The following is a 25,662-nucleotide window of genomic DNA, read 5'->3' as shown; positions in this document are numbered from 1 at the left end:
ACAGGCTGACTCTTCCAGGGAGTTGACTCATGCAGTGAGATACAGCAGCGAGCTCCCCGGAGCTGTGATAAAGAAGCTAATCTATTTTAGAATGGAGTCCTGAAGGAAAGAGTATATTTGACTGCATAGGAACATTATGTACTCCTGTCTATCTGGGCATCCTTCTACTTGATGTATTAAAGATGTCCCCTGCCAAGCCCTCCTTCCCCTTATTAATTTCAGAGAGGTCTCTAACTCGCTAGGTGGGTGTTGGAAGGCAGGCTGCTATTCTTGCTGCCTTAACAATGCCTAGGCTCAAGCCTGTGCCTCATGCTGTACAACTGTAGCCCTGCCTTAGTTATTTCAGAGTATCTGTACCTCAGAGTTTCCTCTTCATCAGCCCCCTTGAGACTCATGGTAATGAGAAAGATGTAAGTAGCTAAACACTTGGAAGCGTGTTGCTTTTTATTGATCATAACTTCATATGCTTATGAGTCAGGTCATGTGCTTTTCCCCAAACCACTCACTGCCCTCAGAATAAAGCTCACACTCTTTATCATAGCCCCCCACTTCTCCCTCCTGCTTGCCTTGCTCACCCTCCTGTAACCACATCATCCTTGCCATTCCTCTGCCTGGAATGTTTTCCCTCCAGACCTTCGGACATCTGCTCCCCAGCTGCATCCAGGATTCTGCCCATATGCCAGCTCCTGGTAGAGGCCTTCTTCCCATTCCCTTCTACTCATTCCCATTCCTCTTGTTCTTCATAGCAGTTACCACTTTTTGTTTGCATTCACCCCCACCCCCAAAATAAAGCTCCATGAGGGTGGAAACTTCATTCCATTATATCAACCAATGAGAGGCAAGCTGGCAGGCACCTAACACTGTTTATTTGAGCTCTCAAAAAAATGAAAAAGCAAAGCCACTTGTCTCTCATACCAGCTCAATTTTAATTTTAAAGTGACAAATGTACAGGTGGAATACAATTTTAAGCAACACCCTCCAAATTCCTCTTACATGACAAGAAGGAGCTGAATGTAATTTTACTCCATTACCAACTAAACAGTAGTTCTTTAGCAATAATTAGGAAGTCACAGCACAAAAACGACACCCCAGAGTTGTGGTCCATTTATAGATTTTCACATAGGCTTCGTTGGAAGAAGTGATTTTATATCTATCCTGACCAATGGTCAAAGTGGGCACAGGTGGGCTGTTTCTATACTTTGAGCAAATTATGCCTCACTAGCTGGCAATGTTTTGCGGGAACCTGGTCCGTGCAGCTGGTTCACCTTACCTGCATGGTCTGATCTGCCCTTTGACCCTCCTAAGGAAGATCCCTGGTCTGAGTGAAACTCTAAGGTGCCATGTAACCAAATAAGGGTAGGGTAGATCTGACAGGTGGCCTCTGCTTTAACCCAGCAGCTTACAAGTTTTTTGTGACTTGGGGAAAAGAAATAAGCAGTAATGGCTAAAGACTGAGGTAACCCTAAGTTCGAATTGTAGTCTACCTGTCAGGAATAAAATAATGACTAATATCCCTCCAAACAAGCTATAATTTACAGTAGTAGTCCATACAAATTGTAATCCACAGTGGAACTCAGAGAAATTCTTACCAAAACATCACTTGAGCAGGAAGCCCTTTGTAATATGGCTGTGCAGTGAGAGGAACGATCCTTTGAAAGGGAGCTCAATCTGGGAGAATGAGGTGGAAAACACTGGGGAGTTCTATGCCTTTGCAGACCCTCAAGTCACCCCGGATTACTGGTCAGAGAAGCTGGCTGTGCCATGGGCCACACCAGCAGCATTCTCCCTTGGCTTCTGTCGCTGCACTGAGGCTGCCGGGGACACAGAAGGATTTAGTTTTCTTTACAAGTAAGCACTTTGGTGGGAAAGCATTGCAAAAGTTGTCAACAGAAAATCATTAAAACCCTGAAGAACAAGGTGTGAGGGTCACAGGCAAACAGTTATCAGCATATGATTCAAACACTGGTTTGTCCTCACCACAGAGCTTGGAAGGTTCAGAAAACTTCCAAGAGAGATGATCAGACACTCACATTCCATCCACTGAAGGGCACAGAACAGTAGGAACTAAGTTGGCCCTGTTAAGCAGGCACATGCAGCCATGTCCGATCCACAGATGTGCTTTTATTCTTTAAGAGGATCATCTAGAATCCTCAGAAATGTTATCTTAGCAGCCCTGAGATCATGCCCTCAATAACTCTGCCAAGGGAAGGGGGGAGAAACCACAGACCTAGAGATGAGTCAGGATGCCCACTTTGTGCCTTGGGGTTTGCTAGGGGGCTAAGCTGCTAACTGGGCTGTGCTTTATTGGTGACACTGAATTATGGCAAAGCCACTAGAAGCACAAAGTGTTGGTGCAATCACTGACATCTCAAAAGTATGTCCTGAAAATAGAAATGAACAGATTCCATATGCAGACTAGAGGTGATTTATACTTAAAACATTTAAATATAAATTAAGCTACAACTTAAGTTACAACCAAAAGAAAAGCCAAAAAGACACTCAGCAATTAAGAATGCTGAACACATACACAGGACATCCCAAACACGAGGCCATTAAAGCGATGTCATTTTCATTGTGCCAACTTTACATTCATCATGTGCTAGTCCGGTGGGGCCACGCCGCCCCGCACCACGTCATGCCGTCTGGCACTGCACTCCAGCCCGGGGCCCGTCTTCGTCCTCCTCGTAGGCCTCCCTGTGCTGACGCCAGTTCTGCTCATTGGGACAAAACTCCTTCAGCTCCACCTGATCCATGTCATCTGTAATCCTCACTTTCTGTCGAGGAGGGAGTAAAGCTTCCAGCTGAGGAAGCTTTTCCAGAGAAAGCCAGTGTTTTTCAGGAAAGATTACCTGTAAAGGGTGAGGTGGGAAAGAAAGGTGGCTGTTTTTTCCCCTTCCAATTAAGGCATTTAATAGTATGTCCATGACAATGAAACATAGTGAACTTACTAAAAACTGTATGATCAGAATCCCTTTTTCCAGGGGTGCTTTGTAGATGGGCATTCCTTCATCACGCACGCATCTCAGGTCCCCGTGCTTTATCACCTCACCTGCCAGAGAAAGGGTCAATTAGGAAGCAGGAAGGCAGAGGGGCCTGCAGAGGTCCTTCTCCCTCACGGGAGAGCCTGAGGCAGGCCCTAGCGCCCCGTGGCAGTGGGCAAAGGAAGTGTGGCATCTGACTGGAAAGCTGGCCCCAATCCCAGGTATCCTTGTCAGGTACTGCCTGGGGAAGGGGCTCAGGCTGGGACTCTGGCCCGTGCTCTGGGCTCCAGCAGTGTGTTAAGAGGGCAGCATGGTGCAGCTGCCATCACAGGTAGGTTTAAAACAAGTGAACTAGAAGTCATGACACCCAAGTCTGCCTAAAATGGGGCCAACACCCGTCACCCTGCCTCTTTGTGGGGTGACAGGTATCCCTACCACGAGGGGGACAGGAGTGCTCCCCACAGACAGGAAGAAGCCTCAATAGAGTCCAACCAGTCCCCTGCCTGGCATAAAAACTGGCTCTTGGCCACCTGCAGGTGACACCCAGGTTCCTTGGTAGGGAGCTCACTAGGTGGCTTGGCCACTGGCAGTCTCCTTCATGGTCACAATGCACTTCCATACACGCTGCTGAGCTGGAGTCACCCTCCCGGCTGGCACCCGCTGGGTCTTACAGCTACGTGACTTTGGAAGGCATCAGAGGAGTTCAGACCCCAAGAACTCTAAGGCGTTCTCCCAAGTCAGAAACTTCCCTCTAAGCATGGAAAAGGAAAGGGACAAAAGGGTTTCTGATAAAGCATGCTCTTCAGCTCAGCGATGAAAATGGACAAAGACAGAAAGAAATGTTCGGAAAAAATGGGGGAGACGGTGGAGGGGAATGGAAACACTAATTTCTTCAGCAGTCCACTTCCATACGGGACTATCTAGAAAGTGAGCTCTCTCTTCAAGAGGAAATCTTTAAAGAGGAGGTTTTAAAAATAAAGTAAGCCAATGACTATCCTTGAGATTCATTTGCTGGCAGGGCTGTGGTTCAGACATGGCCTTCAGAGCCTACTGACTGTGCAGGACAGCAACCCCTTAGCTAAACTGCTCCAGGCTACTGGCTTTTTGTGTTCCTGTTTATTCTTTTTTTTGAAATACAGTCATGGCCAGGCATGGTGGCTCACGCCTGTAATCCCAGCACTTTGGGAGGCCGAGGCGGGCGGATCACGAGGTCAGGAGTTCGAGACCAGGTTGACCAACATAGTGAAACCCCGTCTCTACTAAAAAAAAAAAAAAAAAGAAAAAAAAAAAAGAAAAACTAGCCAGGAATGGTGGTGTGTGCCTGTAATCCCAGCTACTTGGGAGGCTAAGGCAGGAGAATGGCGTGAACCCGGGAAGCGGAGTGTACAGTGAGCCAAGATCGCGCCATTGCACTCCAGCCTGGGCGACAGAGCGAGACTCCGTCTCAAAAAAAAAAAAGAAATACAGTCATGCACAGCATAGTGACCTTTCAGTCAACAACATTTATGAAGATGGTTGCAAAGATTACACCAAACTTTTACTGCACCTTTCCTATGTTCAGATACTCACATACGCAGCATCGTATTACAACTGCCCACAGTATTCAGTACAGCAACCTGCTGTGCAGGTTTTAGCCCAGGAGCAACAGGCTATGCCACACAGCCTAGGGTGTAGCAGGCTATGCTATCTAGGTCTGTGTGAGTACATTCTATGGTGTTCACACCACAACGACATCGCCAAACAATGCATTTCTCAGAACATATCCCCTTCGTTAAGTTACATATGACTGGTTTTTCTGTCTCCCCATTCCTATCAGGTGTCGCTTCTTGCTGCTCTCAAGCCCTACTCCCCATGCTTCTGCTTCTAGCTTGCTGGGAGCTGGGAAACTGACCAAGCATGGAAAACTACAGGTAAGAGAAGAAGACCACGAGTTAGGCTCTCCCGGCAGATAAATACCTGCCTACAGGCAGGGCCATCACACCCTTGTGTGGCTCCAAAATCACTTTTTTAATTAATCCAATCCTCAGCAATGCTCATAACAGGCTAAAAGGCTCTGGGGAAGAAGGCATTTCAACAGCAGAAGAGAGGAAGAAGAGGGAGAAGAGAAAATGGAGTAACAAGAAATAAGCCAACACAAAAGAGGGGTGAAGAAAAAAGGAGAGGGTGCAAAAGAGAACAAAGTGAAAACAAAAACAAAACAAAAAGGACAAATCCCCAAAGAACTCTCCAACGGCAGGTTTCCTGGATGCTCCACCCTTCCTTATAATAAAGAAGGAAATGGATTTCTTGGGATTTGCCACTTCCTTCCCTCTGGGGCTCTTTCTCCACCACCCTCACTCCATTTGGCTCCCGGTTCCCTAGGCTGGAGTCAGCTGAGACAGCAAGGAACGCTGGCTCTTGGTGGGGCCCAGGACCTCAAATAGTCCACCCCTGGACAGGACAGGCTTTCCCAAAGAAGTTACACACAGATGCTTCCCAGCCCCGGCTCAGGAGGGCTAGGATCTGGGCTGTGACCACGTAAGGGCATCTTGGACACAATGCCAGAGTGCTGAGCTCACAACCAGTGGTCTGGAGCTTCGTGTAAACTGTGATCCTCAAACTCCTCCTTGAGGGAGGAAATGGGTGCCTTGGGAGGTCTGTGGAAGCCTAAGGGAAGGTGTTTTATTTTAAATTTTCATGCAAATTTTGCATTATACTGCAGTGCTTCCCCCAATCCTTAATTAATTATATGTATAAAAACACACACAAGTCTGGGCAACATGGCGAAACCCCGTCTCTACAAAAAATACAAACATTAGATGGGCGTGGTGGCATGTGGCTGTCCCAGCTACTCGGGAGGCTGAGGTGGAGGTTACAGCGAGCTGAGATCATGCCACTGCACTCCAGCATGGGCGACAGAGCGAGACCCCTGTCTCAAAAAATAAATGAACAAATTTTAAAAATAAATAAAAACAGACACAGAGCAAATGACAAACCAAATGGGGTAAAATGTTAACATCAGACAAATCATATATGGATGGGCCTCGGACTATTTTTATATTTACAACTTCTTATAAGCTTGAAATTGTTTCCAAATAAGTTTATTTTAAAACTCCACAAACCGATCAAGGCTTGGATATATAATTCTGCTTCCTACTATCCCCGGGAAAGGAGGAACCTGAAAGAATCCAAGAGAGGAAAGAGAAAAAGAGCACAAGGCTGGGAAGAGAAAAGCAGACAAGGAGGGGAAGGGGGAGAGGGACACGGAGGGAACAGAAGTCCAGGCCTCAGTCACCCCACCAGACTTGAGTCTTATCTCCAGCTGCCACTGCCCTGGGGGCAGGCTTATTGGTGGTTACCTCCCTGCCTGCCCTGAACCTACCCCTTTTGCACCAAACCTCAAATGGCCATAGGAAAAGGTAATCCCAGCCCCACGGCCAGTGAGGGGACTACAGCAACACTACAAATGGCTGGTGCTGGGGCCCAGGCTGCTTCGGTGGCGTAGCCGCCACCACACCCATCCAGACATTCTTTGCTATGCACAGCTGACCTTAGTGCTATTCAGAAGCAGCTTCAAGTCAAGGTCCCTGGCCTGGCCTCTCCCTTCTCAGCCCCTTCTAGGTAGGTGCCCTGGTGCCCACACAAACCCTCAACTACAGTGAACACACCAACCCTCCTGGGAGATGAGTGCCCTGGTGTCTACAGGGGGATTGGGGGCTGAGCTCAGGCCTCAGGAACCCTTTCGGCCTACAGGCATCTCCCTCTGGCTCCCATGGGTGTGTGCAGACCAGCAATTCCTGTGGAAACCTCCAAGGATAAACTGATAGGCAAAGTCTTTCTTACAGGAAAATTCTATTTTAAAATGTAACTCATGTAATGAACAACAGAGGCTACAAGAACATGTGGACGAATCAGCACAAATCACCACTTGATAGAAAATCACCACCTATTAAGCTGTTTTCTTATACAAAAATAAATTTTTAAAAACTTAAGTTTAATTGCCAGAATTCATCTAAAATTCAGAGCCCCAAGATTCTTATTTGAGACTTTCCCCCCAACTGAATATTTTTTCTAGGAGAATATAAAAGAACTTTATAAATTATCCAGAGTTATTAGGGATAGTTTTAAATTTAGAGAAAATCATGTCATACTAATTTGTGTAACAGAATTTGACCTTAAATGTGAAATCAGGCGAACTATTTCCAACACAAAGAAATAAATACTCAAGGCGACAGATGCCCTAAACACGTGGCTTGATCATTACCCATTTTATGCAAGGGACAAAGTATCACATGCACCCCATCAATATGTAAAATATTATGTAGCAATAAAAAATCAGGCTAACTTGCCAGAATTATTATGCCAAACATACAGAACATCAATGGAAACACACATTTGAAACATTACCTGCTTTGGATGTAATAACAAGAATTCGATTGTCCAATGTTTTTATCGTCTTCTTGAAGCCACAAAGAGCTTCAGAAAGCTGAATTTTCATTTTCATGATCAAGTCATGGCCTCGTCTCTGAAAGACACTATGATCCTTCTGATCAAGCACAATTATGACATCACCAGGCTCCAGCTCAGGCTCCTGATCTCCTTCTCCATGAAATAGTATCTTTTGCCCATCTTTCATACCTATGAAACATCATCCCTTTCTGATTAGCCATTTCTCATACAAACCATGCTTCCTTAAAGCTTCTGAAGAAGGAACAGAGTCCTTCAGGGATTCTTTATTCATCAAGTCTCCCAACCTCATGCAGGCACAAGGCAGGGAGGGGTGGTTAGGATGGCCAATGACAAAAGAGGTCCCGCTTCCCTTGGCATAATGTGGGGCCAAGCCCAGCATGCACAGGGAGAGGGGGAATGCGGCTCTACATCCCAGGTTTACACAGCACTCCCTGCCCCGGGCCTGTGATGCCACACCACCAGCATAGGGTCACCGCCCACCTCCCGGGGCACAGGGTGCATGACTTGGGACTGATAGGGACAGGTCAGCCAGCCCTGTCCTTTTCTAATAAGTCAGCTTGCACACTCAAGGCACAGGGTTTAGGCATGTTTAAACAGTAAGTCCTTTAATAACACCTGTGTCGGTTTGGCTGTTGATTCTTTTACTTTTGGTCTCATCTCTGATCTAGGATATATTTACTGGATTGGAAAGCCACAGAATCATCAGGGAATACTTGGAGGACAGCTAAAATGGAAAAAGGCCTTAAAATGATGGCATCAGGCAAAATGAATAGCAGGAGAAGGTGCTGTATTTGGGGGAATCTGATGCAGCAGATGGGGAAATGTGGAGAAAGGGAACATGCAGCCACAAACACTTACACAAGCCCTTATGGCCAATGAGCATCAGAAGCGACCAGGAAGACACTCCGAAAGATTCTAGAGGAATGGCTTGAGAATGTCAGGAGATGGCAACTAACCCAAACCAAGGCCAGGTAAGACTTTCAGAGCATTAGAAAACCTCATAAAGAGGCTGTCTGTGATCTCAAGGAAGCAAACCTCAGCAAGAACACTTTGGCAGGTGACATGGAATGGAAATAAGGCCAGGAAGGGTGAAGAGAAGGTGACCGGGAAACAAGAGGAATTCATGGCACACCCAATACATGTTGTGATACAGCTCACTTCCCTGACATCTAGTCTGTGTATCCCACGATTAGCACCCAGACAGCATTTCCAGCCCGTGTGGAGCACCAGCTCTGCGCAGCCTCACCTTTTTCAACATGTACCTCGATAATCTTCTTCTCACGGATCACCTTGGCACCGCTGCAGCTCTCGCAGCGGTCCTTGGGGTTGATGCGCTCACCCTGGCCCTTGCACTCAATGCACACGGTCTGGATCTGCTGTACCATGCCCGGCCCGATCTGCTGGATGTGAATCTGCATCCCCCGCCCCTTGCACAGCGGGCACTTCTCCACCGATCCCTTCTTCCCACCAACACCTGCAGGGTCAGGGGAGGCAGGAATGAGGGCCATGCTCTTCCCTTACCAGTGTCCCTGCTGGGCGCCATGGCAGAAGGGTAGGGAACCCTCACATTGGACAATGGGCGTAGAATTCTATTTACAATCGTAAAAAACAATGCAGAAGAGTCTGGAGGAGTCCAGCCAAGCAGACAACATCCAGATGTTAACATCTGACCTCAAACGTTTGTGATTTTGGCTGCACCAATCCAAATTTATTACTTTAGCTTCATCAAATGTGTTTTCTTCCACCCCAGGTGGAACTCGCATAGGCCCACAGATGAATGAGGAGGCTGGGGCTGTGGAGATCTAGACAACACAAGCTCTGTCAATAGTGGCAGCTACCCAGCTCAGCCAATTCTCTCTGTGGGACAATGTGAGGCTGGGGTCACCAGACATGGCTTTTCTTGAAAACTCAGGTTTTTAAAAAATTACAATAATTATATATACATTTAAGTCAGGGGTCAAGAAACCATGACCAGACTGCTTGGTTTTGTAAATAAAGCTTTACTGGAACATAGGCATGTCCATTCATTTATGTACTATGACGGCAGAGTGAACTAGCTACAAAAGACTCCATGGCCTGGAAAGCCTAAAATCTGGCTCTTTACAGAAAAAGTCTGCCAACCCCTAGATGAGGTCAAGTGTCTGATTTTTAATTTTTAAAAACAATTGTCTGTATACATATGTAACAAACCTGCACGTTGTGCACATGCACCCTAAAACTTAGAGTATAATAAAAATAAAAAATACAAAAACATAAAAAAAAAATTGTCAACATGTCAAATACAGGTGCAGCCCAAAGAAAACATTCATTCAGGCAAAGAGGTGTGGCCCTCAGGCCACCTGTTTGTAATCTCTGCTTGACCCCTGCATTTGAAAAAAGATAACTTATTTTCCCTGAACTATAAAACAAGCATTGTTTCTGAATCTAAGGGATCAGAACTGTGCGGTTCAGTCAAAAATTAATTTTTACCTTCACATTTCTCACAAATTACATTTTTCTGGAGGGCCAATTTCTTCGTGACTCCATTATATAAATCTTCAAGAGTTACAGATAACTGGTGTACAACATTCTTGCCTTAGCAAGGGAGAAAAAAAATTAGTGGCGTTGAATGAAATATACCATTGTATTAAATACCACCCATATGACCCTTAGTTGTATGAAGTCTCCAGAGACTCAAGACTGTGGCTGGGTCATGTGCTCCCTTCCCTGCAGGAAGCAATGCTTCTATTACCCCAGCCCATCCTTCTGGCCCTCAGCCAATAACAAGAGCTAATACCCTCTCTAGCTATGAGCTAATTATTCAATCATTTACAGAGGCCAACAAAAAGACTTTCCACCTTTATTTTCTGAGAACAAATCTGAGGACAAGGAGAGCACTAATTGAGAAACCAAAGGCAATATTAACCCACAAAATTGGTTAAGTTTCCCCATGAAAGGAGTCCTTTCTATACATAAATGTTTGACAGCCAAAGTCTCTGGATCTTTCACTGAAACTCTTCCTTGGGCATAAAGCACTTTACTTTCTGAGCCCTTCTGTAACCGGTGGCCAAATGGGAATTCTTTCCTCTGCCAAAATCTTGCTTCTGCACTCAGGACAGTGGGTGTTCGGTCCACAGGGTGGGGGTGTGCTCCAGCACCTGCCAGCCTGTCAAGACTGACAGCATCAAGACCCTCCCTGCTGCCCGTGGAGCTCCTGCAGTCACTGAGATGAGCTGTCCTGGTTTACTGGCTGCCAACTTTGAGAGATGACTTAATTAAGGGCATGAACTTTTTCATCTCAAGACAGTGAGGGAGCTGGACAAGAGAATACCCAAGGTTTTTTGTTTTTTTTGAGACAGAGTCTCGTTCTGTCGCCCAGGCTGGAGTGCAGTGGCGCGATCTTGGCTCACTGCAAGCTCCGCCTCCTGGGTTCACGCCATTCTCCTGCCTCAGCCTCCCGAGTAGCTGGGACTACAGGCGCTCGCCACCGCGCCCAGCTAATTTTTTGTATTTTTTAGTAGAGACGGGGTTTCACCATGTTAGCCAGGATGGTCTCGATCTCCTGACCTCGTGATCCACCCACCTCAGCCTCCCAAAGTACCCAAGGTTTTATCACGTCCACACCATCAATTATAGGAGCAGGCGATATGCTCAAAGGACAGGGGAAGGATTTTTCCCTAATAAACACTTTGTGATTTTCAGCACTCTATGTTCACAGAATTGACACCCAAGCTTTTTCAAGCTCAAAGTCAATTACAATGTGATAACAAGTGCAGCTTCATTTATCTAGGGGCCTCTCATTGACTAAAGCCACACTTCTTAAACCCCAAGGCAGAGCTCATTTCTTCAGACTTTATCCAGAATTGTAATACGCTTGGTTATCTTTCTGGTTTCAAGATCCAAAGCAGCCTGACAACAGTAAACTAAACAGGGGGAATGGGAACTAGTCTATTAGCAACTACTAACATTAGCAACTACTAACAACAGAGGTGACAGCCCGTAGCCTGGCAGAAGTGAGATGCAGAAAAATTAGGAAGAACAAATCCCGAAAGTCAAAACAGTGGCCTGGGGCCATTGAGCTAAGGGCTAAGAAGTTCCTCATTCACCTCCTGGGGATGAAGTTGCTACTACTCATAATGCATTCTGAAAAGAAAGGCAGGTCATTTACAAAGATTTCAAAACATAAGAGATGAATTTTGTTGCCTAGAAAATCCCCTGAGCAGGCTGGGAAATGAGGCCATACTGAACATGGCAAGAGTACCCACCTAAAATTAGAGAGCCTGCAGCCCACGCCCAGGTCAGGGAACATGGAGGGCCACAAAGGGAGGGTGGGCAAGAGGAGAGAGGAACACTCTCGGTAAAGGATCACTGACAACTACAGGAGGCGTCATTTACATCCCTCAGCACACTCTGGTGCCTGACCCCAACAACAGAGGAAAAGAAGGCACGATGAACTTCACCTTCCTCTTTTCTATCCACCACTCCATTCGCTCCTTCATATGGTATTGGAGGGTGTCAGATAATTACTAAATTTACCAAGAGTTTCCAGGTAGCCTGAGCACTAGACAAGTGATAAACTCTTTAAAGTTAATGATCTCAAAACATGGCAATTGTACCTTGTGGGGTTTTTGTTTGTTTGTTTGTTTTTTTGAGACAGGGTCTCACCCTGCCGTGCAGGCTGGAGAGCTCACTGCAGCCTCGACTTCCTGGGCTCAAGTTTTCCTCCAGCCTCAGCATCTCAAGAAGTAGCAGAGACTACAGGCATGAGTCACCATGCCTGGCTAAGTTTTTTATTTTTATTTTTTTGAGATGGGGAGTATCACTATGTTGCCCCGGTTGGTCTTGAAATCCTGGCCTAAAACAATTCTCCCACCTTGGCCTCCCAAAGTGCTGAAATTACAGACATGAACCACCGCGCCTGGCCCAATCATATCCTTTTAAAGCATGATCTATCCTGATTCCAACAACACGTATAATTGTGGAAACCATACAACTTATTTATGTTTCTTTAAAAGCATTTACCTCTTCTCTCTCTAGCCATCCGTCCACCACCACCAAAGAACATGTCAAAGATGTCCATGGGTGAAGAGAAGCTGGGGCTGCCTGAGCCTCCTTCTTTAATTGCCTGCTCTCCGCCTTGGTCATAAACATCCCTTTTCTTTGGATCTGAAAGCACTTCATATGCCTGGGATATGAGTTTAAACTTTAAAAGAGAGAGAGAGATTTTTAGAGAAGTTTCAGTTGTTTTGTTAAGCAAACCTGCCATATAAACATACAAAGTAATAAAGGTATTCTGCCCCCAAACCCTTGAACTAGCCAGTCTATACATCCTCTACCTGGAATCTGACTTGCCTGTCTACCTACTCCTTTGGTAAAGTGGGAAACACAGGGCAAACATATTAAGGGACTGGTGGTAGGGACACGACAAGAATAAGGGAGAGAAGGCAGTAGAGAGGGAAAGTTTCTCACTAATCCGGCTGCACCAGACAGGAAGTCGAGACCAGCTAGGATACCATGAGACAGTGCCAGGGGTGAACCTCTAACCAGATAGAGCCAGGACTCTGGGCGTTACCACTGGCTCACCTCCTCATGGGAATCATTTCACTAGTTTACTAGAATGAAATTCAACTACAGGTATCTGTGAGCATCTAACCACGTGCCAGACATTGGATACAAACCTATACTCCTGATCCTCCCCCATAAGCCCCGCCCCACCCATAGTCTTCCCCATATCACAGTTATTGGCAATGCCAATCTCACCTGTCAACAAATCCCACTGACGCTACCTTCACATTTGCATCTCCAGTACCCTAAGACAGACACAATATCCCATGTGTAGCATTCCTGCCAAAAAGTTACCACTGGAAGCCAATTGCACGAAAACAATCAGAAAACCCAAATTGAGAGATACTCTAAAATTAAAAGATAGAAAAAAACGAATACAATGTGTGATCCTGGATCAGATCCTGCACTGGGGAAAAAAAAAATGGCTACAAAGGACATTATTGGAACAATGGGAGAAATGTGAATCTTTGTTCCCAATGTTAAACTTCTTGAATTTGGTAACTTTACTATGGTTATGTACAAGGATGTCCTTGTGCCTAAGAGAAACATGCAGCACTTAGGGCTGAAAGGTTATGCTACAGGTAGCTTCCTCCCAAAATCTTTAGCCAACATTAATAATAATAATAGATAAAACAAATGTGACAACTTATTTACAACTGGTAAAGCTAGGTGAAGAATACATAGGTGTTCATTGTACCACTCATGTTTTCTGCAGGTATATGGACATTTTTAAAATAAAATCAGAATGCTAAAACATGCAAGATCTGTTCCTTCTTACCACACCACATCCACTCTGGCCGAAGGCACCATCTCAGGCCTGGACCACTGCAGTGGCCTCTTCCGTGGTCTCCCATGTGCCCTCCTCACCCCAGCTTTCAGTGTGTTCTCCATTCGAGCCCACTAATTGGGTCGATCCTCTGCTCAAACCTCTAAAGGTGGCCCACGTCACTGGGAGTAAAAGCCAGTCCTAACTTTCATCTATAAGCCCAACTTGGCACCTCTACTTTCCTCTCCTCCTGTGTGTCCCCACCCCAATTCTATGCCAGCTTCAGCAGGCTCCCTGCTGTTCCTCAACTCTGCAGTCTGGGCCTCAGAGGCACCTCGGCCTGGTGCGGCCTCCCCACTCATCTCTTTCCAGCCTTAGCTCACAGACCACCTTCTCAGGGATGCCTCCCGGTGATCCAGCTTTAACACTGCAAACCCACCTCAGACCCTCCCAGCCCCTACACCTGCTGCATATTTCTCCATATCATGAACCACCTTCTAACAAGCTGCATCATCTACTGCTTATGCTGTAGGCCCCACTGCAACATAAGCTCCATGAAGATGGGGGGTTTTGTCCACTGCTGTCTAACTGAGCCTGGAACCATGCCTGGCATATAGAAGGCACTTAGTAAATACCTGTTAGATGAATGGCTCGATTCTGGGAACTCAGAAATAAATAAATGAGGTAGGATCTTGGCCCTCCAGAGGCCACAATTTAGTGGGAGAGACATATATGGACATATAGATATACAGATCCTATAATGCAGCTGGCTCCACAAAATATTCAGGGAAAAAAAGTGCCATGAAATAAGGAATTTGAGAGAGAGAACAAGGGAATTTGAGGCATTAATTCCCTTGTTCTACAGATCCCTGATTGAAATCTAATAAGTAACCAATAATAATAGCTAATAAATAGCTAAAAAAACTGTACAATTTAGAAAAGTCTTAAAAAGACATCAGCATCATATATAAGGCAGCTAGATCTTTTGATATGTTAATTCTCATACCATTTCTGCGAAGAAGTAAGTACCATTCACTACTACCCCTTTCCTCAGCAGAAAACATGAAGTATAGTGTAAGGATTGGGTGCCTGGTACAGATCAGAAAGCAACTAGGCCAGGCTGCCCCTAGACAGTTTCTGCGTCTATCTGCAGGTCAGGACTAGGTAAATAACTTCATGGGAACGTCCACTGGAAACACTCACCAAATACCCTGGATACTCACATGACATTTAGACTTAATAGAATGATCTAAGAATGGAAAAGGAGTACCCAGTTGCTTGGGACATTCAGTCAGAGGCCAGATCTCACATGGGATGGGGGTTCCAACTACCAGTAGGGAGTCCATCCTCTAGGGTCCCAGCACTCCAAAGTCTAATTCAGCTCCCGGCCCGGACCCCCTTCTCCCAATGGGAGATGAGTGCTATGATGAGCTTGCCTTTCAGACCATGATCATTTGCCACAGAACCTTAACAGGATTACTATACAGCTGAGGGGAAAATGCCTTTGAAGACTATGTAACAACTTGGGAAAAGTACTTATAATAAAATATTAAGTGGAAACAAGAAAACAAAATGCCTATGTATCAGGATGGCCATGTATGATCATACTGGGGAAAGCTTGGAAAGAAGCACAGAGTGGTTAGGATAATGTGTACTTGGTAGGTTTCCCTCTGTGTTCTAAAATTTTCTGCATGGTTTGCTATGTTTTGATTTTTGAACTTGAAAGTCTATTATTCAAACTAAAAGTTACAATGAAATTGACCAAAAGACCAAACTCATCTCAACAGGGTAATAGCCAAGAATATACCCCACATCATTGCCCCTAAAAGGGACTATCTTGGTGACCCACTGCCTACCACCCATGCATCTTGCAAAAAAAAAAAAAAAAAAAAAAAAACCACCCGCAGATAAGTACAGACTCCATACAGAGTGCCCAACAAACACAAGGTGCCCCAATGCTTAGCAACAGGGGACAACAGGGCAAAAAACAAAGACCAACATCTCAACGGCCTTCTCAGTTTTCCCGGCAAGGGGTAAAGAACTGGTGTAGTCTATTTTTGAAGAGACGTTAATAATACAGTGACAAACTTAGGAGGAAAAAAAAATTTAAAGGTTCTACCTGTGATAAAGTGGAAAAGAACTACACACACTCACATACACACTCACAAAAGGCCTGCACAGTGCACCCAGCACAGTGGGGACCAGAAGAGGAGGTATTTGTTGAATGAATGAATGAATGAATGAGCTCTCTCTGGGGGAACTTTACAGCCGTTTCTATAAATTGTGTCTCCAGTCTCCTCATCCTCTTTGATTTCCGATCTAAATTGCCACTCTCCTCCCAATATCCCTTTCACTGCAATTTCCCTTCCAATTTGTGCCTTTATAGGGCCCTCTCCTCCTACATACAATTTTTTAAAGTGCATTTACTCAGCCAGCTAACAAACATTTTAGCACCTACCCTGCACAGCTAGATACTCACCCCATAAGTGGCCATGGGGGCACAGTCACTGCCCTGCTTACATTATGGCAGGTAATACAGTTATCAAACAAGTAATCACCATTAAAGTAGGATGCACGTTGGGCCTGTGGTTCAGTCTGCGAGGCAGAGGCAGCCTCCTGGAAGATGTTTTAGCTGAGAACTAAAGAGTTTTATCCCCTTCCGTGAAGGTAGAGGAAGGAAAGTATTCCTGGCAATGGGCACATCACAGAACCCCTCCCTCCAAGCTGATGGGCCTGCCAGACCTCACTGCCAAGGGCCTCATTTATGTGACACTAACTCAGTGCCTGGCTATGAATAAATATTAGTTTAAAACAAACCAAACAACCTGCCCAGACAGGTATAGACAGGGTGAAACCTACACATATGTAGTACAGGTCAAGTCTAATTTTTTAAAAATAAAAGCTTCAGAACAAAAGCATATTCAGCTCTAACTGTATACACAGAGGCATGAACTTACTCTTGTGAGTGCTGAGATTTGACCTGAAACCAGGGTCAGGCTTTCCCACATGTCTTTAGCCAGCTTGCTGAAATGTGAAAATTAGAAGCCTACAAGCTCTCCTTAAAGGAGACTGTCAGAAGCGGACTACAATGAATGTAGGGAGCAGGTGGATGAATCACCAGCACCATGTAACACGCCAGTGCCTTTAAAAGCTACAGTAAGCCATCTAAATATAGATGAGAAAGAACGCAAGTGAGTAACAGACAAATGGTCTTACAGGAAAGCATTTTAAACTTGTGACAGCCACATTCAGCACATGTGGCTAAATATAAATATTCCATCACTGTTGCCATTCAGCCAACCGTCCTGAAGTAGCTTTCTCCAGCTTGGAACAACTAATACAGACAGGTATTTTGATTCCAGCGTCGTTTCCACAGGTCTTAAATGCTACATGGGTGATTGGTGTGGTTTCAAACATGGCCCAGGTGACACTGCTATCAGCTACTATAACGGCCCCAGCTCTCAAGACCCATGCGGAACAACCAAAGTTTTGTAAGAAAATGGCAAGAAGTGAAAGGAGGAACGGGAGGGTTAGCAGCCTTTCCTTGCAATGCCTCATCCTTCAATTCACCTATTCAGGTGGGTCATGAGCCTCTTTAGAGATAAAAAGCAAACTTTCTGTAAACAGGATGGAAAAGCTTTTAACTTCTGTCTCTAAAATGCAGAGCATTTTCAGTCTATGATTGGTACTATGATCAACTGTGTGTCACTTGTCACCGAAAACCCAGAATATGAGTACAAGCTGATGTCAGGTTGCAGATGTCCGTGTCCCTGTTTAATAAAGAAAATGGGATTATTCACTATCTGACGCTTTTATCAGGTAGGCAGTAGGTGCACAGAACAAATCCAGCTAGTCATTCTCAAGAGAGGCACAGCGTTTGTCCAAGGTACCAGCTCAGATTAAAGACACTCATCCCTAGGGTTTATGCATCAACAGAGAACATGAGCCAGTCGTTCCCAGCAAGTAAACAACTGTTTGTGTGTGCCTCAGTTTCCCGATTCCCAGGCCGCCTCTCCCACAGGGAACCAACACACCCTATGAGAACTAGTCCGGCGCGCGCGGCAGGGGCTACCCAAATACTTGTGGAGCGAATGGAGGAATGAATGGGCTCGGCAGGGACTCGCGAGGGACCGAAGTGCCGCACCACATGCCTCCTCCGCGGGCGAAGCGCCCTCCACCGACCGCGCCGCACGGCGCCCAGGGTCTCCCGCCACCTCTGCCCGGCCTGGCCCCGAGGCGCCTGGCGACAGCCTCCCCAACAAACGCGGCTCAGGTTTCCCGTCGCCTTCAGTGCTCCTGGCTTAATAACCCTTGGCCCCTCGGGAGCCCGGCCCGCGCCCCGCGCCGCCCCGCACCTTCTCGCCCTCATCCGGGTTCTTGTCCGGGTGGTACTTGAGCGCCAGCTTCCGATAGGCCTTCTTGATCTCCTCCGGGGACGCGCTGGGCTTCACGCCCAGGATGTCATAGTACTGGGTCTCCTTCACCATCTTGTCTCTGCGGGCGGGCGGGCGAGGCCGGTCAGAGCGCCCCGGACGCCCCTGCCGGCACCCTGGCCCGCGACCCTGGCCCGCGCCCCCGCCGCCCGCCCGCGCGTCACGGTCACGGTCGCCGCCGCCGCCGCCGCCGCTTGTAGCTCCCGCCCGTCCCCCCCGCGCCGGACCGACTTCCACGCCCGGCTCCACCGCACTAGAGCCACCGGCTCCTCCGCGGCGGGTTTTATTCGGCGCCGGCGGAAGCTTCCGCAAGGAGACGGTGACGCCACAAAGGCCTAGAACCTTCGCGGAGGTTCCGGCGGCGCCGCGGCGGGTTCGCGGCCCAGACCCCCGACGCCCGTCCGGCGCGGCCCAGCCGCTCACCCGGGCTTCTCGGGCGTCTGCTGCTTTGGCTGCCCGTCTGATTCCCCGGAGCTCCAGCTCTGACTGCCGCCCCGGGCCATGGCGGGGGCTGGAGAAGGCGGCTTGGGCCTGGAGGGCGCCCTCCGACTACTGTCCCGCCGCCCCGACGCCGCCCCCTTGCCCTTCCGTGGGTCCGTGGAGCCGGCTGGCTGGAGAGTAGGCGGCCTGGAGGACTGTGTCGGCCGGAGCCCTGCGCCGAAGGGTGGGACTGAGAGAGCTGCACCCTGCGGACCCCACCCGGCCTCTCCCCGGGGGTGTGGCCGCCGTCTGTTCGGTCACAGCCAGGCTGCGGCCTAAGGTGTGCCTGAGATTGTTGCATTTTTTAGGGGGTTGGAGTGGGTAGGGGCCCTCTGCTGCCTCATGACCGCAAGGCTGAGGTGAACCTCTGGCTTTCCAGTTGAGGTACAGGGGTCCTTTGCTGGCCCCAGATGTGGACAGTATCCTCTCGAATGCCCACCACCGGGAACCCTTAAGTCCCTCAAGGTGAGCAGTGACGCCCCCCAAGTCTGCCAAGGGCCGACAGTGCCCTCTCTTCTCCCAGAAATGGGAAACTGCCCCCTCTCCTCTGCACATCATCAGTGAGCAAACATCAGGGCCGGACCAGGCTGTTGGGCCCAGTGTTATGTACAGGGGGTCCCGTGGCCTGGACCCTGACACGGCGAGGTGGCCCAGGATGCTTGCCTTGGAAGGGTACAGGAATAGGTCCCGACTTCCCTAGGCTGCCCCCAGCTCCCAACGGGTGCTCAGGGAGTCCAGATCACAAACCGTTGCAGAAAAGTGGGCGTGGAAAGCAGGCCCCAACGCTATCACAGAATTGCAGGCCCCTGTCCCCTAGCCCTCCCTTGGCTTCTGCCAGGGGAACAGTTTGTCAGAAAGGGGGGTCACTGCTCACCACCCTGGGATGCCCTGGCCTTGTTTTGGGTACTGTGGCTGAAGCAGGTACTACCTCTCCTCCATGTGTTCAATGGCGGTGAGAAATGACTTGTACTGTACAAGAGAAATTAAGCTGCTCTTCTTGGAGATGTTGCTTTTTTTTTTTTAATTATGCCTTGTAGAGCAGAACCTTTAGGCAGAGAACTCAGAGCTAGAGGTCAGAAACTTTGTTTTCTATCCAGATCTTACTATCTGAGCCTTAGCCTCTCAACACTTTTCTTCGTCAGCAGGACATGGGGATTGCCACTTGCCTGCCTTTCTCAGAGGGCTCTTGTAAGGATCAAATGGGATGATAACTGTGAAGACTCCTAGCATAGTGGGTCTCAAATCTGGCTCCTGACAGAGATCACCTGGAATCTTCTAAAAATCCCTCTGGGTTGCACTCCACACGTGTTACCTTAGAGCTTCTAGGGGTGAGGCCCAGGCATCAGTGTTTTTAAAGCTCCCCAGGTGGGCCAGCCAGAGCCGAGATCCGCTGCCCAGGGTCACATACTCGTCCAGATTTAGTACTCGGGACCAGCGGCATTCGTAAAATGGGCATGTGCAGGAGAGGGATGGCTTAAAGACAGAGCCTAGAAACACAGAATGGAGCTATGCACTTTGGACGACAGTGAATTCTGGAACCAGTGAGACTTAGACCTAGGTTCAAATCCCAGCCCTGCTACTTCTGGCTGTGGAACCTTGGGCAGACAACTTAACCTTTCTGAGCCTCAGTTTTCTTAACCTTTTAATGAGGATATTAATTATAACTACTTCATAACTTTGTGAAACACCTGGTATATAGTCACAATATTGATGCTTTTTTGCGGGGGGGGGGGGGGTGCGGGCAGGGGCTAAGGTATAGAAGCCGATAGTGATTCTCTTCTTGATGGAACTTAGCCAGGCTCCTATGAGCCCTCTTCTCAACTAGGCTTCAGTCTTGGCCTATAAAGACTGAACAGACAGCAACACAGTTTCTAATAACTCAACGTCACATCCTTAAGATCACCGGTTCCCAGGCTTTTTGGCACCAGAGACCAGTTTCATGGAAGACGATTTTGTCACGGACAGGGTGGTGGGGGTGGGCAATAATTCTATGATGAAGGCCTGGCATGGTGGCTCACACCTGTAATCCCAGCACTTTGGGAGGCCGAGGTGGGCAGATCACTTGAGGCCACGAGTTCAAGACCAGTCTGGCCAACTTGGTGAAACTCCATCTCTACTAAAAATACAAAAATTAGCCGGGGATGATGGTGCTCGCCTGTAATCCCAGCTACTCAGGAGGCTGAGGCACAAGAATCGCTTGAACCCGGGAGGCAGAGGCTGCAGTGAGCTGAGATCACACCACTGCACTCCAGCCTGGGTGACAGAGCAAGACTGTCTCAAAAAATAAAAAATAAATAACAATAGGATTGTCTAGTAAAATCAGATATTTTTGGCCAGGTGTGATGGCTCAGGCCTGTAATCCCAGCACTTTGGGAGGTCGAAGTGGGCAGATCACTTGAGCTCAAGAGTTTGAGATCAGCCTGGCCAACATGGTGAAACTCCGTCTCTACTAAAAATACAAAAATTAGCCAGGTGTGGTGGCACGGGCCTGTAATCCCAGCTACTCAGGAGGCTGAAATAGGAGAATCACTTAAACCTGGGAGGCAGAGGTTGCAGTGAGCTGAGACTGTGCTACTGCATGCCAGCCTGGGCAACAGAGAAAGACTCTATCTCAAAAAAGAAAAAAAATGGAGGATGAAACTGTTCCACCTTGGATCATCAGGCGTTAGATTCTTATAAGGAGCGTGCAACCTAGATCCCCCGCATGTACAGTTCACAGCAGATTTCAAGCTCCTATGAGAATCTAATGCCACTGCTTGGTTCCTGACAGGCCACAGACCAGTACTGGTCTGCAGCCTAGGAGTTGGGGGCCCCTACCTAAGGTGACCCTGGCCCCACTACCCCCTCTTAAAGTGCCTGCCTGAGAAAACTCAAGGCTGCCAAAATATTTACTGTGTTTTTGTTTCATCCAACACCTGAGGATAGAGCTTCTGTCTCCCTGTCTCTTTGGGAGAACGGCATCTTAACTTTGGCAATTGGCAGCTAGCAGACACAGCTGGCCTAATGTCACTTACACTGACCAACCCTTTGTAATTTTTCACTTCCCTGATTCTGTTAAACTGCTGCTTGTCCTTCTCCCTATTCCCTCATGTTCTTTTCAAAATGCCCAATTACTTTTCGTACAAATCGATATTGAGCTCAGTTCATACTAGATTGTTTTCCCTATTGCAATAGTTATGACTGATTAAATTCTGTCCTTACAATTTTAACTAGTGTTCAGCTTTGTTTATCTTAGACAAAGCCTCTGACAATCTAGTAGATTATTTCCCAGAATTATGCTTGGGAGGATTGGAGGCATTACACAGACATTTCTTATTTTGTCAGTTATGTGTTTATTTTCATGATGACCTTTTCATTACTGCAACTTTTATTAAAAGTGACACTGACTTTCCACTCACAGTAAGCAATGTAAGGTTTCCTTTTTATATTCTTTTAAAAAAGAGTAGATAAATAGTAAGTGTATGATAGTACCTGTAGTACAAGAATAAAGCAACAGTGGTGATACTTGAATGACAGAAATTTGGGAAATGCTGATCCAGTTCTACCATCTCATTCTACAGTTGGGGAGACTTTTAGACAAAGAAGCCACATTATACAGAACAGCCATTGTCCCTTGATGCAGTGTGGGGCTTCCTTTCTGACCCAGTGTAGAAGGAGAGTCAAAGCAAGCACGGAAGTAGGTTTTACCCAGGGAATGCTGGGATGGGGTCTTCAAGGAGTCTCCTGAGAGGGAGAAGCCACACCTACCTGGGGAGGGGGGTCAGGAAGGACTTCATGGACGAGGGACATGTGCCATAGACCAGGAAGTTAGAGCTCCCTTTAGCAGCAGGGAAAGGGAGGGCAGCCATGCTGAACGGACAGCAGGATAAAGGCAGAGAGTGCAGATGGATGAAGGCTCTGAATTGGAAGGGAAGCAGGGACAGGTGTGCTAGAGCCTTGAATGCCTTGAGGAGGAGTTTGCTGCTCTGCTGGGCCCTGGGGAGCCATTGAAGGTTTCAGAGCAGGACCTGTGTTCTGAGAGGTGTAACTAGCAGCAGACCCTGGGGCTGGGTGGATCTGGACCTCCTTGGAGAGGCCCAAGCTGGGCATGCAGGTTTGTAGAGGCAAGCCCAGAGAGAGGGCATAGAAGGAGAAAGCTCCAAGGAAAAGCATTGGGGAGCACCTGTCTTTAGGAAGTGGAAGGAGCAATAGCCATCGGAGAAGCAAGAGGAGAACCCAGAAAGCAGAGAGGACCAAAATCATGCAAGGCCAGAGCAGTGAGGGGTAGAGGAGACAGTGCCTGGGTGGCAGAGAGGCTGGGAATGGGGGGGACCAGTACTTCAAGGGGAGGACATTAATTTATTGGCCCCCGAAACAACAGTTGTCATTTCAGGCCATTGTTTTAATATTGGGAGGGATTTCCACTTGGAGAGGCCTTGCCTCTCACTGGCTGTGTGACCCTGGGCAAATTAGCTTTCTCTGAACATCCATTTCCTCCTTTGCAAAATGGGGATAAGAACATCTGCTTCACAGAATTATTGTACAGGTGAATGGAGACAATGTGTAAAGGGCTTACCGTGTGCAGAAAGCACGTGTTCTCACGATGAAATTTATTGATTTCATCACAACAGGATTTGTGCACACCAGCTATGTGTCTGGCTCTGTGCTGGGAACCAACAATACAGCACTAGATTAAGGTTATGCCTGTCCTCAAGGAGCTCAGAGACTAGCTGCACCTGAACACGTGACTCCAACCACTTTGGGTGACCCCTAGCACGGGCTGATTTTGCTAGCATTCCAACCCATAGAATTTTCTAAGAACTCACACTGAAGTAGTTAACCGTTGCCACCTTGCTTGAACAATAAAACCTGAGCCCCTGGCTACATTCCTGTGGGTTAGGGCCTGGTCTCTGAGAAGTCACTTCTTCCTGGAACTTGGCCTTTACCCAGAGTTGCTGTCACCAGAGGTTGGGGCTGCCTCTGTTTGGGGAGAAAAAAACTAAGAAAGTGAGGGAGTGGTCATCCTGCCACATATTTGGGCTTTAGAGACAAAATTCTGAGGTTTTCTCATCAGGGCACCCATCTTTTGAGGTCCCAGAGTCCAGAGAGAAGACATCCCTCCATCCTTCCAACAGATATGTAAAGTGCCTTTTGTGTCCAGTGTTGCAAGAGGCTTTGGAGCACACCGGGGAACAGATCCTGTCTCCCCCACACAGAGGACAAGAAAAAATCTAGAAATAAAGCTCTAACTGTAGGAGCGAAGGAAAAGTGTCCTTTTGAATTCTGGGTGGTCAGAAGGAGGAGACGACCTTCGCATGAATCCTGGAGGTTGAGAAGGAGCCAGGCGTGCAGGACTCGGGTTAGAGAGTTCTAGGCACAGGCAACAGCACGTGTGAAGGCCGCAAGGTGTGAAGAACCAGAAAGGAACCAGTGTTTCTGGAACAGTGATGGAGAGGGGGCATGGCCTTCAGGGCAGAGTGGGATTTTATCCTTAGGGCAGCAAAGGTGGGGGGTGTACTTTAAAACTTTTGTTGTATATTTATTTCATAAATTTTATTTTTTTAACTTTATTTCAGCAATATCTCTATGTTGTTACAGACAACATCTTTGCATACTTTGTGTTCTATTTTCAGTAATGCCAGATTATAAAACATTTCTTGAGTCATTGTAGCTCTCAGTTTCAATTTGGAGACATTTTGCTCCTCTGAGGCATAGCAAAATCCTCAAAGCAGTCCTTAGATTCAGAAATGAACCATGGATTTTATATGCTTGAATGTCGTAATGGAGTCTCATAAGATAATTGAGAGTTACTGTAGAGATATTACAAATATTTTAATTCCATCATATAATTGCTATCAGTTTTTTTTAAAAAAAGTTTATAAAAACAGCTGACACACAATGAATTGCACCTATTTAAAGTGTACTGCTTGATCAGTTTCGATATATGTATATACCCATGAAACCACCATCTTAATCGAGACGTGAGCGTATCTATTGCTCCCAAAAATATCCTCATGAAAGAGTATATATTTAAAAGCCTGCTCAAGCTTGTATTGGTCTGCAGTTAAGCTGGGGCCACAGGCCTGTTCTGCTGTCTCCTAGTTTGTTTTTTTCCAGAAAATAAACCCATCAGCGCTTCAGTTGTGATACTGGCTCCGTCACTTCTTAGCTGTGTGACCTTGGGCAAGTTACTTAACTTCTCTGCCTCAATTTCTTATCTGTAAAAAAATACCTACTTCATGGGGTTGTGAAGAATATAAAAGGTTATGTGTGTGTGTGTGTGTGTGTGTATACACACCCACACGTGTGTATATAAATTATAGGATGAAAAGTTCTTGGACAGTGCTTGGCACAGTGTTCAATAAATACTGGCCATTGTTGTTATGTGATACAAAGAGCTCCATACATGCATCTGCCTAGAAGGATTCTATTTGGAAATACAAAAAGCCCAATAGGGTGGGAGGCTGAAAAACCTTCAGGGGAACTTGGCTGAGACACTTACCATAATAGTGCCACTGTTATAGGGTGCCTTGTGTGTGTGTCCAGTAAAAGCTACACTTAATGATTTTTTTCAGATCTTTCCTCAGCCTCAGCCAGTCCTATCTCAGCAGTAGTGGCCGGTGTTAAGTATGTTGCCTAGAAAATTACAGACTATTCCAGACCAGGAAGGAAAGTTGACTTCATCTTCAGATACTCAGGCTCCAGCCTGGAGACATCTCATCTCTCCTCTGTCACTCCTTCCCCATTATTAAAGTTTGTGGATGTTCCTTAGAGTCTCCCAGACCTGTCTTGGCTTTAAGGTGAGCCCTCATCATCCTCTGCCTAGCCCTCTCCAGTCACTCTCCTTCCATTCCAGAAGTCATAGACCTGCTCTGGAAGCTTTGATGGATCGCTGAGTAGAATAATGAAATCCAAATCCTTCCCCTGGCATTGAAGTTTTTCCATGGTCTGAACTCAGTTTACCCTTCTTGGCTCCAAGTCCTCAGAGCGCTGTTTGCACTGTCAGAGTAGTGTGGTGCTGTTCACCAGC

At 47.1% G+C, this 25,662-nt stretch overlaps 1 protein-coding gene and 1 long non-coding RNA gene across 6 annotated transcripts; one reads left to right on the top strand and one right to left on the bottom strand.

Annotated features, from left to right (window-relative positions):
- Window positions 1-902: 902 nt before the first annotated feature.
- On the bottom strand, window positions 903-19,327 carry DNAJA4 (DnaJ heat shock protein family (Hsp40) member A4). 5 transcript variants are annotated; one of them, XM_003314802.5, is made up of 8 exons: window positions 18,597-19,327; window positions 18,096-18,234; window positions 12,432-12,612; window positions 9,900-10,004; window positions 8,677-8,904; window positions 7,368-7,598; window positions 2,949-3,049; window positions 903-2,849 (listed from the first exon to the last, which is right to left on the bottom strand). In XM_003314802.5, exons 1-8 carry the CDS (start codon window positions 18,674-18,676, stop codon window positions 2,634-2,636), a joined length of 1,281 nt encoding a protein of 426 aa, XP_003314850.2. In that variant the 5' UTR covers window positions 18,677-19,327; the 3' UTR covers window positions 903-2,633. The 5 variants fall into 5 exon arrangements, with proteins under 5 accessions (XP_003314850.2, XP_054523044.1, XP_016783198.1 ...); XM_054667069.2 differs by lacking the exon at window positions 2,949-3,049 and having other exon boundaries at window positions 18,597-18,844; XM_016927709.3 differs by lacking the exon at window positions 9,900-10,004 and having other exon boundaries at window positions 18,597-18,844.
- Window positions 19,030-25,399, top strand: LOC107968531 (uncharacterized). The gene is made up of 2 exons (XR_001709712.3): window positions 19,030-19,118; window positions 25,208-25,399. It is a non-coding gene; the product is annotated as an uncharacterized LOC107968531 (long non-coding RNA).
- The last annotated feature ends 263 nt before the right edge of the window (window positions 25,400-25,662 follow it).

This window comes from Pan troglodytes, chromosome 16 (assembly GCF_028858775.2).
Source record: "Pan troglodytes isolate AG18354 chromosome 16, NHGRI_mPanTro3-v2.0_pri, whole genome shotgun sequence".
In the NCBI taxonomy this organism is placed as follows: Eukaryota; Metazoa; Chordata; class Mammalia; order Primates; family Hominidae; genus Pan; species Pan troglodytes.
Note: the sequence above shows the minus strand (reverse complement) of the source record. Positions and strands in the feature narration are given on the sequence as shown.